This window comes from Thermobia domestica, chromosome 17 (genome assembly GCF_964235325.1).
Source record: "Thermobia domestica chromosome 17, izTheDome1.hap1.1, whole genome shotgun sequence".
NCBI lineage: Eukaryota > Metazoa > Arthropoda > Insecta > Zygentoma > Lepismatidae > Thermobia > Thermobia domestica.
The window spans coordinates 137,054,144-137,066,890 of record NC_137470.1 but is presented as its reverse complement, the minus strand read 5'-3'; the positions used below and the strand labels follow the sequence as shown (position 1 = coordinate 137,066,890).

Sequence of the window (12,747 nt, the reverse complement as noted above, 5' to 3'; positions counted from 1 at the left end):
CAGTTATGCAAGTACAATGTAAGATTTGTCATGGCAGATATATATTGTTTTAAAAGAAAAAGGCAAGAGAACTATATATATATAACATCATTATATTTAACAAGTAAAGTTTTCCATAGTACAAACCTTGCTTTTTATAGACTTAAATCTGATTTAAACTACTCGCTGAGCAAGACAATGTCTTTATTGCAAAACTTATTATCGTGTAGGAGTTTCGTCAACTATCCACTTTGGTTTCATCAGACACTCATGAAGCCAAAGTGGATACTTGAATATCTGACGAAGCCAAAGTGGATAGTTCACGAAACGTTTTCACGTTAGTAACTTTTTACAATAGATATATTATTTTGCTCAACGAGTAGTTTAAATCAAATTTAACAAGTAAACCTAACATTCCTAACAAAATCTTCATACAAAATCATCATCTAACAAAATCCTAACTATATATAAAACTGCATGAACTCAGTGAAGTAAAATAACGGGTACTTCCGGTTGTCGTAGAAACTTGAAATTTGGCATGATTATAGCTTTATCGGACTAACCCACAAGAAAATTGACAAAAATTAATATTTTCAATTTTTAGGGGGTTTAAAAGGAGGGCGAAGAAATTTCCCAAGTTATTTAAATGGGCTCTTTTTTGAATCTATAATCTCATGTTTTAGCCACTTGGAATTGGAATAAAAACTTGAAATGCAGTATGGTTATACGTTTTTGTTAGCGTTACCTAAGTAAATCACCAAAAATAAAAATTTCCAACTTTAGAGCGGTTTTATGGGGAACTTAAAAACTCTACCCCATATTATTTATATGGGACATCTACACCGCAAAGCTATTGGCACTTCCTGTAGGGTTACAATGCTTAAATTTTGCAAGATTGTAGCCCTTTGAGACTAACCCACAGGGAAATTGCCAAAAGTGAATACTTCTGAGTTTTAGAGGGTCTAAAGGGGCGATGAAGAAATTCCCAGGTTATTTAAATGACCTTTTTTTTTACCTATAATCTCATATTTTAAGTACTTGGAATTGGAATAAAAACTTGAAATTCGGTATACCTGTACGTTTTCGTTAGTGTTACCCAAGTAAATCACGGAAAATAAAAATTTACAAATTTAGAGTGGTTTCATCGGGAACTGAAAAATCTTCCCCGTGTTATTTATAAGGGACTTCTTCTACATCCCAGAACGTTTACTCACTTCCTGTAGGGCTACAATGATGAAATTTGGCATTATTGTATCCTTCCAGGAGTAACCTACAGAAAAATTGCCCAAACTGAATAATTTAGTTTTTAGAAAGTCTAAAGGGAAAATGGAAAATCTTCATGTTATTAAAATGGTCGTTTTCTTGGGATACAAAATCTCTTAAGTAGCTGAAATACGAAAAGAAACTTGAAATCGTCGGTTTAAGAGGTGTGAGACCGTAGGCTGAGCAAACGCGGGGGTTTGGTGTTGACGCTCTCAGGCTAGCCGAAAGCTAGTCGTTATATATACAATTTATAACAAAATCTCAATTGGTTATAGTACTATTTCTACTTGCTAAATTTTAGTATATTGTATTATGTACAGTCTGAAACTCGTTTACATACAATTTGAATGTAGAACGGCTCATAAGAACAATATATAGGAAGGAATTTTTAATATAGGCTTTCAGATTTTTTTAAAATAAGATTTGAAAGTCTGACAAGTTATTGTAAACAAAATTTTTAACAAATACGCAATCAGCTCTTATCCACTAACTTTCAGCTGTTTCTGATAATTATTTAGGACATAACTACATCTATAAACTACTTGTTGGATCTCATTCTTCAGGGTATTCTAGAAATCTGTCATTTGATATAAACGTGTAAAGCTCTAATACACTGTAAGTCGCAGTACATATATAACCAGGGAAGGGTCCGAATGGGGCACTCGAGTTGTCGAACGACATGTATCAGACATGAAAGAGGGGGTAAAACTGTGTACATATGAAAATTTATAGCGGCTGAGGGCAACATGGAAAAGCAGGAGAGCCAAAAGAAATATGGCCGACCATAGGGCCCAGCAATACAGAAAGCTAAGGAATCACTTGTTATACGTGGGAATGGCCACAGAAATTAAGGTCAAATGTTTAGCAGTAGATGCATGATAAGATCTGCTATATCTGTAAATAACATCATGGCCGCCATATTGAGTGGCCATCTTGAATTCGGATTCACAATGTGAAAGAGAAAGTGGGTCATGTGGTATGTGAAATAGCACTGAAATTTTCCCAGGAATTCATTGATATTAACCATTTTGTAGTTACTTTATTGTGAGTTGAGAAGTAACATGCAAGAAAGTCATAAGGAATATTTGAACAAACTGCGGAATAATGTTGGCGCAGGATGCACATCTAGAAAAAGATTACAAAGAGTATTTTCACATGCAAATAGCTGGTAATATTGCAGTGTTAAAGATGGATTGTTGTTGTCACGTTAAAACACCCGACACAAAGAAGGGCTGGGGATTACAGATACAATTACGACGTGGTTCTTCTCAAAGAAAATAAAATACATCATCACATAAGCAAATATACTGATAAAGTTACATACCAATCTATGAAGGACAGTTGATGTGAAGAGTATCTATAAGAGTGTGATGAAAACACAAGAGCTGTTCTCACCTGACACGCTATCATCTATCTCTAATGTTTGATATTCTTCGATCGCTGTATCAATTTTCAGTAAAAACTACATTTCTGATCTTCTGCACAGGGATTATTGTCGCACGTCCCAAACTCACTCGCTAATAATAACACAACTACCTGGGAATTCATATTCTTGCCCAAAAGAAGAAATAACTTTTTGTCAAATGATGAATTAGAATATACCTTGTCTTTTTCTGGCACTTACTCAACGTTGGCTCATCGATCAAGGGCACATTAACCTTCCTACCAACCACTCTACCTTAATTGACTACTTCACTGATAACGCTGATACTAGCTAATGAGCTTTCTCGTGTATTTCCTGTCTGCAAGCTGGACACACAGTAGGTGGCACGACTCACCTTTGGTCTCTTCTTTCTCTGTCATCAATATCTATCTTTCGCTTACTCACAACTATTCTGCATGTAAACACACTTTTCCTTTGGTATGTATACAAACCAGAGTTCTCCAAACTCTAGCTTGTGCGTCATACTAGTGAGTCAATATCACAGAGTTTATATGCATTCTTCTAGCATGTATCTTCTCAACTGACAATAGTTACTACAGAATGGATAACACCAATATATTCCTGGTAAAATTTAACTGCTATTTCATATGCCACATGATCCACTTTATCATTTATACTGTGAATCCAAATTCAAGATGGCCACTTTCAATATGGCGGGCATGATATTCATTACATATAACAGATCTTATGCATAAACATTTAGCTTCATTTCTGTGGCCATTCAAGTGTAGAACAAGCGATTCCTTAGCTTTCTCTGTTGCTGGGTCCTACGGTCGGCCATATTTCTTCTGGCTCTCTTGCTTTTCCATGTTGCCCTCAGCCGCTATAAATTTGCATATGTATATAGTTTTACACCCTCTTTCATATCTGATATATGTCGTTCGGCAACTCGAGTGCCCCATTCGGACCCTTCCTGGTAACACATATGAAAAAGCATTCCACGCAGGAAGTTAGTTTTTTTCAGCCAGAGAACTTCCAGGTGAATAAAAATCATTGAAAGATAAGTAGAAAACACTTCTCTTCAATATACAGTTGCCATATATGGTTTGGTTTTAGACATTATTTTCACTAATTCATTCTTTTAAATCCTTTTAAGGAGGAAGATAGACGAGGAACTAAAGAATGATTATCACCTTGTATAATATAATTTCTGACCCTCTGCAGTGTGTGAACAACTGTCATAAAATATCTGTGAAACGATACTAAACATATTATGGAACAATACGCAATTAATTGCCAGGGGAGAGACTTACTTGTAAGAAACTGATGAAAGATCAACTTGGGATCAGTGCTTTCTCTTATGTATATAACTGAGTCATGTTTTTCAAAATTAATCCATTTTGACATAAATTTTTGTGTTACCTGACATGCTCTACAAATTAGTTATACCCAATTTTGTCTCATTGTCCCATATAACTCTAAACAATAATCCTAACAAAAATCATTCGCATTGAAGTTAACGCAGCGAATGAATAGATTTTAGTGTCACCTAAAATACGTGCCTGTCACTCAAAAAATAAACTTTGTATATTTCTGTTTCTATTATACAAGCTGCGGTCAACAGAATACATTCCACACTTTGTCATTCTAAATTTTCCCATATGAAAGTGAAATGAATTACCATTCTATTTTATTACAACAGAAGTACAACGCAAGTACTTTCAAAATAATATATTTCTGATATTCCTTGAGGTTTCTTGTTTCGTCAGAAGCGTATAATGCAACTTGAACTCTTTTCCAGATTTCATTTTAATATTTATGAAATTTACAAGAACTTTCGCCAATTGCGTCATTATAAACTAAAAAAATAGCATTGCTCAAAATAAATTGGCAACTGGGGCAAATGTATTGAGAACTACGTGCTTTAAGCGGAGATCGGAACTAGACAATCACAATATTCACTTGAAATGATATTATGCACACACAGTTCTAAGAATTGCAAAGTTGGGGGAATAGTGTAAGAATCTGACAAGGAACGGACATGAACGCGTCATCCGGACATCCAAATTAAATCTAGTTCATTCGATAAACATAACAAAGATATGTTCACGCACAAGAAATTAGGTGCCATGGACAACGGAGTAAGTCCCTGGGACTCATTATCCCTGTTAGCATAAAGAAAATCATAGACTCGCTGTGAAATAGCTATTGCATCAACACCGTTCATTGGAAAGTCGTGGTTTATGGTTCATTCTCTTCAGCATAAAACAAGCTTTCCAGAGGTATTATGTATTGGGGCCCATAAAGTACTTGAGCAGGAAAAATTGAGAGAATGTCGGGAAAATTCTCTCCAGAAATCCTTCCCATTAACTTTGGATCCCTCTGGAGTGGCCCCGGGTAAAAGGACACAATCCAAATGTATCCACAAGCAAAAATACTATAGAAGCTTGTATATCAATACACACTTTTCCCTCATACTTATTTTATCTATCACTACAAACCTTGGTATACACATTTCTTATTCCCTATAGCATTTTTCGAGATACATTTAGATTGTGTGCTTTTACCCGAGGCCACTCCAGAAGGGTTCAAAGGTGATGGTAGGGATTTTTGGAGGAAATTTTCCAGACATTCTCCCAATTTTCCTTTTTCAAATACGTTATTGGCCCCAATACATAGCACCTCTGGAAAGCTTGTTTCATTTTGAAGAAAATGAACAATAAACCACGAATTTCCAATGAACAGTGTTGATGCAATAGCTGTTTCACTGCGAGTTTACGATTTTCTTTATACTAACAGGATTAATGGGCTCGAGGGACTTACTCCATTGTCCATGGCACCTAACTTTTTGTGCATGAACATACCTTTGTTATGTTTATCGAATGGACTAGATTTAATTCGGATGTCCGGATGATAGGTTCATGTCTGTCCCTTGTGAGTAGAGTAGTAAAAGTCGAAAAGTTAAACATAACTGAGATGTGAGAAAGTACTCTATTAATAAAGTGTCAGTGCACAAAATAAAGTAAAAAATAATCGGAAGCTACACTACATATCACTCGAACATATGAAATTCAATATTTTCATTGAAAAGACAAACAAGACTAATTCCTCATGAATTAAAAAAAAGTTAATACTTCTGATCCCAATGTAGGACTCAGGTATCTTATTAATGCAAACCAATGATGTCCGGGAATTGGTCCGTAATGTTGTGTCAATTTCACGCAATAATACCGATACGTGTTCTATTCATCGTTCGAAGATTCGAATAGAATGTTCGAAGATTTATTTGCCTTGTACATCGCATGCCTACTTTTCCCTACTTAAAGATTTATTTGCAATGTATTTCGGATGCCTTCCTTTTCCTACTTTAAGATTTATTTGCCATGTCGCATGCCTAGTTTTTCCTACTTAAAAAAACTTATTTGCTATGTATTTCGCATGCCTAACTTTCCCTACTTAAAGATTTATTTGCCATGTATTGCAGATGCCTATCCTTTCCTACTTAAAGATTTATTTGCCATGTCTCATGCCTAGTTTTTCCTACTTAAAAAAACTTATTTGCTATGTATTTCGCATGCCTAACTTTCCCTACTTAAAGATTTATTTGCCATGTATTGCAGATGCCTATCCTTTCCTACTTAAAGATTTATTTGCCATGTCTCATGCCTAGTTTTTCCTACTTAAAAAAACTTATTTGCTATGTATTTCGCATGCCTAACTTTCCCTACTTAAAGATTTATTTGCCATGTATTGCAGATGCCTATCCTTTCCTACTTAAAGATTTATTTGCCATGTCGCATGCCTAGTTTTTCCTACTTAAAAAAACTTATTTGCTATGTATTTCGCATGCCTAACTTTCCCTACTTAAAGATTTATTTGCCATGTATTGCAGATGCCTATCCTTTCCTACTTAAAGATTTATTTGCCATGTCGCATGCCTAGTTTTTCCTACTTAAAAAAACTTATTTGCTATGTATTTCGCATGCCTAACTTTCCCTACTTAAAGATTTATTTGCCATGTATTGCAGATGCCTATCCTTTCCTACTTAAAGATTTATTTGCCATGCATTTCGCATGCTTACCTTTTCCTATTTAAACAATTATTTGCCATGTATTTCGCACGCCTACTTTTTCCCACTACCTGCTACATGTATTTTAAAAATTGACTAAAAAGACAAGAAGCTGAAATTGGCTATATAAGCCCAGAAACAAAAGTGGTAATATGGGGTGTGGTTACCTGTAACGGCCATATATACTTCACAACGACATGGTATGATTTCTAGAAAATTAGAAAATAGCTCTTAAGTCTACGGGCAGCTGGATCTATTCCGCCCTGGAAGTGCTCTTGATGTAAATTAGGGGGCTTTTATGTTATCCGGAAAGGCAATTTTTATAGCCCACAAATATAAAGATGGAGTTTTCGATCTATGCTGGGTACTGTGTTACAGCCATTCGTTACTCGTTCCTTTCTATGAACAGTAATGCTTGTTTCTGTAGAACTCGATATTGGACATATTATAGAAGGGCATCGACCACATCGAGCTCCCAACATAAGCATCAGTTTTGTATGTCTGAGATGCACTTGGTAGACACGTTGCAATTAGATGCTACCTTCCACAAGTCTCTATGGCTGTAGAATGGCTTCATTCAGAAATAACAATGAATCTCAGAAGATCTCATTGATTGGTTAATCAATTTGACATTACACATATGCATAATGTTGTTAATCCTCTCACAATACAACACCCTATACAACAAGTCACTTAGATTTTTAACATATTTGGTTTGCTCTTGCTCCTCTAAAGTGTTTTACAATTTGAATTATATTATTTTGTTCCCCCTTGTACGAAACCATTGGAATTGAACGAATAGGAAACTGAATAGAAATTATGTTTTCTCAGACAATGTAATGTTATGTAAGAAAATATGTCTGACGGAATATAATTTACCAGGAAACGTATTTAATACTCAATAAACCCCTCTTTATCCATACCATACATTCATACCTGCTATTACTTCAGCAGTTATCAGTTTTTTTCGTATCTCTATTGTTGTCAGGAATGCTATTTAAAAGTTATACATAAATGTTTTCATTCACATTACACCCATTTCTGTGTCTGCCCCTTGCATATCTCTTACGTTTTTACGTACCGTTCAATTGTTGCTTGATACCAAGTGCCATCATCGACAGCTTTATCGCTGATAATTCTCTCTGGACCAGATCCAAGGTCAATTACAAGAACTGGATAACCATTCTCGATTTCCATTGCCATGAAGTCGTCCTATACAGTAAGGGGAAAAAGTTTTAATTATTTATAATGTAAGAAACTAAGAATTAATCTAAATTACCTACGTACTAAATAATAATTTATAAATCTGGAACATTTAGGTCTAGAAAGCTTCTGATGCGTCTGTTAGGGACAGGGCTAAGCAGCTCACTGACCACGTGCTCGCCGCTACGCTGTACATAGTTTGGCCAGTCGCTAGCAGATGGCGCTGGAGAAGGCTTCGGCCCACAAACTGGGCTGTTACGCCAAATGGTTTGGTTTGCAAATCTAGAACATAAGTAATATTATTTACTTTCGTTCCTCATCATTAACATCACTGAGGTATAATACCGGAAATCATATGTTTGATGTAGTAATCCAAAAGATGAAACCATACTTCATTTCTAAAGATGACATGAAGAATTTTAACAGTTTTAGTTTGAATACATTTTTTTTAAACATTCACATCAACGGATATGTTATTCATAAGCCCCTGTTTCAAGATTTGCACCGCTCTTATTTGGTAAAGAAAATGTTCCAAGCATTTTACCTTCATCTTTCTGATTGGATAATATACCTTTCTTCATCTACTAACCGTAACACTTCTTCACTGCTTACTTTTCCTGTCCAACTTATTTTCATCATTCGTCTCCAGCACCACATTTCCAGAGCTTCTTTCCCGCACTCTTTTATTTGCTGTTGCAAGTCGAAAACCTCATTCCTGCCACCACTTACGTCATGATTTTGAGCTCTGTAGCACAATTAGGAAATCTACGATGGCCCAAAAGTAAGTATATAGTCCCGTACTGATAAGCTCACTGTATTTCCTCTCATTTCTTATTGTTATCCATCAGTTTCATTATTATTTATTCTTAAGGCCTTTTAATTATACCTTAAGCTCGGAAAGCCGATGCAAATAAACCCATAAGCTAGAATGTCATACTTGATCAATGCAGGCGTGTATACCTACTTTTGGGCCACCCTATACTTCTCCTATGTAAGTTTGCCTAGTATCCTATATTATTTCGCGCCTAACTCTGTGTCTTTCTCAACAAATGTCTCAATAAGATTCTCTCTCTCTCTCTCTATATATATATATATATATATATATATATATATAAAGTTGATCACACATTAAATCCATGTAACTACGATTAACATATCAAAATAAGTATTCAACAAAAAACACCAATTTTTCAAGTAAAATACTCCTTATAATTAATAATTCAGTTGTTAGTCTACTTTGTCCATATGTAGGATGTCCTCCACGTCCTCTGGTTGCAGACCTTGAGTACTAGGGGTCCCGTTATGTCCAGCCGAGTCAGCAAAAATTTTTGTGACGTCATAGCTCAAAGGTCAATGACCCTGGCCCGGGGTCAATGACCTAGGGGTACATAGGACCACCCCTCTAAATTTTGGCAGGGGTACCATGGCCCACCCCCTAAATTTTGGCAGAGGTACATAGGACCACCCTCTCTTAAATTTTGGAAATTGCCAAATCTAAAAATTGGGTGTGGTAGCCCAGGACGGTAGTATGTACCTCTATCAGTATTTGGGGTCTATGTCGTTCCCTTTCATGGGTAAAAAATTGCCAAAAATTCAAATTTCAGGGGTTTTTGACCTAATTTATCCCCTTTGATGAGGTGTTATTATCCTATATAGTTATATGGGCGTATACAGGAGCTCCATTCCCTTTCATAAGATATGGGTATATTTGTGCACCCTTTAAAAATTTGGGAGGGGTACCTTGGCCCACCCCTTTAAAAATTTGGAGGTGTACCTTGGCCCACCCCTTAAATTTTGGAAATTGCACAATTTAAACATTTTGTATTATAGTACTGGACCCTAACATGTATTATGATAAATTTGGATGGTCCACCTCGTTCCCTTTTAGGGGTATAAAATAGCCAAAATATAAACGTAAGCAATACGTTGTACCACGTGTTTGTTCTTTTGGCCCAATTTATCCTCTTGGATGAGGTCCTATTACCTTATATGGTTATATGGTTATGTATAGGGGTCTATTCCATTTCATAAGATATGGGTATATTTATGCACCCCTTTAAAAATTTGGGAGGGGTACCTTGGCCCACCCCTTAAATTTTGGAAATTGCCCATTTTATATACTTGGTATAATAGTATAGGACCCTAACATGTATTACTATAAATTTGGGTGGTTCACTTCGTTTCCTTTCATAGGTACGAAATTGCCAAATTTTAGTACAATCACGTGTTTCATTTTTGACCTAATTTATTCCCTTTGATGAGGTCCTATTACCTTATATGATTATATGGTCATATATAGGGGTCCATTTCCTATCATAAGACATAGGTACATTTGTGCACCCCTTTAAATTTTTGGGAGGGGTAACTTGGCCCATCCCTTTAATTTTGGAAATTGCCCATTTTATATACTTGGTATTATAGTATAGGACCCTAATATAGATTATTATAAATTTGGGTGGTTCACTTCGTTCCCTTTCACGGGTACGAAATTACCAAATTTTAGTACAACCACGTGTTTGGTTTTGGCTCAATTTATCCCCTTGGATGGGGTCCTATTACCTTATATGATTATATGGTCATGTATATTGGTCCATTTCCTATTATAAGACATGCGTATATTGATGCACACCTTTAAATTTTTGGAAGGGGTACTTTGCCCCTTCCCCTTAAATTTTGGAAATTGCCCAATTTAAACATTTGGTATTATAGTATAGAACCCTAATATAGATCACTATAAATTTGGGTGGTCCACCTCGTTTCCTTTCATGGGTACAAAATTGCCAAATTTTAGTACAACCACGTGTTTGGTTTTGGCCCAATTTATCCCCTTGGATAAGGTCCTATTATCTTATATGGTTATATGATTATGTATAGTGGTCCATTCCGTATCATAAAACATAGCTACATTGATGCACCCCTTTACATATTTGGGAGGGGTACCTTGGCTAACCCCCTTAAATTTTGGAAATTTTCCAATTTAAGCATTTGGTATTATAGTACATGTATCATGATAAATTTGGGTGGTCCACCTTGTTCTCTTTCATGGGTAAAAATTGCTAAAATATAAACATAAGCAATATGTTGTACCACGTGTTTTGGTTTTTGGCCCAATTTCTCCCCTTTGATTAGGTTCTATTACCTTATATGGTTATATGGTCATGTATATGGGTACATTTCCTATCATAAGACATGGGTACATTGATGCACTCTTTAAAAATTTGGGAGGCCGTATCTTGGCTCATTCACTCGGTTTTAGAAATTGTTTAATATAAGCATTTGGTATCATAGCACAGGACTTCAATATGTATCACTATAAATTTGGATGGTCCACCTCGTTCCCTTTCATGGGTAAAGAACTACCAAAATTCAAATTTCGGAGGTTATTGACCCCGTTTGATAAGGATTTAACACGTTATATGGTTATGTACAGAGGTTTATTACCTTCATATGTTTATGTTCCCTTTTAAATTTGGGATTCTCAAATAACAAAATTCGGTAAACGTTTTTTAGGACCCATTGTAGATGTTGATGTTCCTCTTATGGCCAAATAATTAAAATTTAAAGGTTATTGACCTATTTTTTGACACGGCTTTATTGTTGAGTAAGTACAGGATTTATTACTTTTTCATAAGACACAGGTGTATTTGTGTACCAATCTTAAATTTTGGGAGGGGTACATTTCTTATTGTCATATCAATAATTGGTAATTGTTCTTAAAATTGGATAGTATCTCATTCATTGGGTAAATCATTGTCAAATATTAGTATGATCACGTGATCAGTTATTGACCTATGATGGGATTAGGAGTCCAGGACATTGGTACATTTAAACTTTGTAGGATAATTTTAGAATTGTTAAATGAAATTGCGTCATTGGTTTTGATTATTCCAGCCTATGGACCAAATATAAACGTAAGTAATACGATATACCACGTGATTGATCTTGATGAGGTAGTGTACAGGGATTCATTTCCTTTGTTGTGGTACTTCTTAAGTTTGAGTACACACTTGTAGAAAACAGTTGGTTCTACTCAGGTAAACAATTGACGGACATTATTGACCTTATTGAACATATAATGATATGATTAATTCCAAGACATAGGTACATCAAAAGAAGTATTCTTTAAATTTGGGAATTGTGATAAACAGAATTTTAACATAAGGCACGAAATTTGAAACAATACTTTGAACTTTAGTCACAGCTCATAGTCTAAGATCATTTGTGGTGATTGATTTGACCTTGAGCTTTAGAAATCTGATAGCTAACCCTATTGAATCTTATGACTCATAGTCTTAAGGGAATACATGCTACAACACTCAATCACCACAAGGTGATGTAATCTGACACTGGCAAAGTTATTGTTGATGCAATTTAATTGGTTGATCACTATCTTTCGTGTAATCTGGTTGGCTGATCACTATCTTTCGTGCAATCTGATTGGTTGATGATTTTCAAATCTTTGCTGCATTCAGTTTAGTTTTGTTTAACATTTAAAAAGTTTTTGAAATTTTTTGTTTGAAAATTTTTTGTTTGAAACTTTGGTTTGAAATTTTTTCGTTTGAAATTTTTAGTTTGAAAATTTTTGAATTTTTGTTTCAAATTTTTTTGGTTGAAAATATTTTTTGAAAAACGTTTGTTTAAAATTTTTTGTTTGTAATATTTTTTGTTTTGAAATTTTTGTTTCAAAATTTTGAAATTTTTTATTTTTTTCGTTTCAAAACGAAAATTTTTTTGTTTGAAATTTTAGTTGAGAAAAATTGTTATATTTTTTTCTGTTTAAAAATTTTTTGTTTGAACATTTTTGTTTCGAAATTTTTGTTTGGAAAATTTTGGTTTCAAATTTTTAAG

General features: G+C 34.8%; 1 protein-coding gene across 1 annotated transcript in view; it reads right to left on the bottom strand.

The window, feature by feature from the left end:
• Nucleotides 1-12,747, bottom strand: part of LanA (laminin subunit alpha) — a 402,631-nt gene that overhangs the window by 76,701 nt on the left and 313,183 nt on the right. Inside the window, exon 46 of the mRNA XM_081744326.1 lies at nucleotides 7,778-7,908. Coding sequence (XP_081600452.1) covers nucleotides 7,778-7,908 — 131 coding nt within the window. The remainder of the gene's footprint in view (nucleotides 1-7,777; nucleotides 7,909-12,747) is intronic.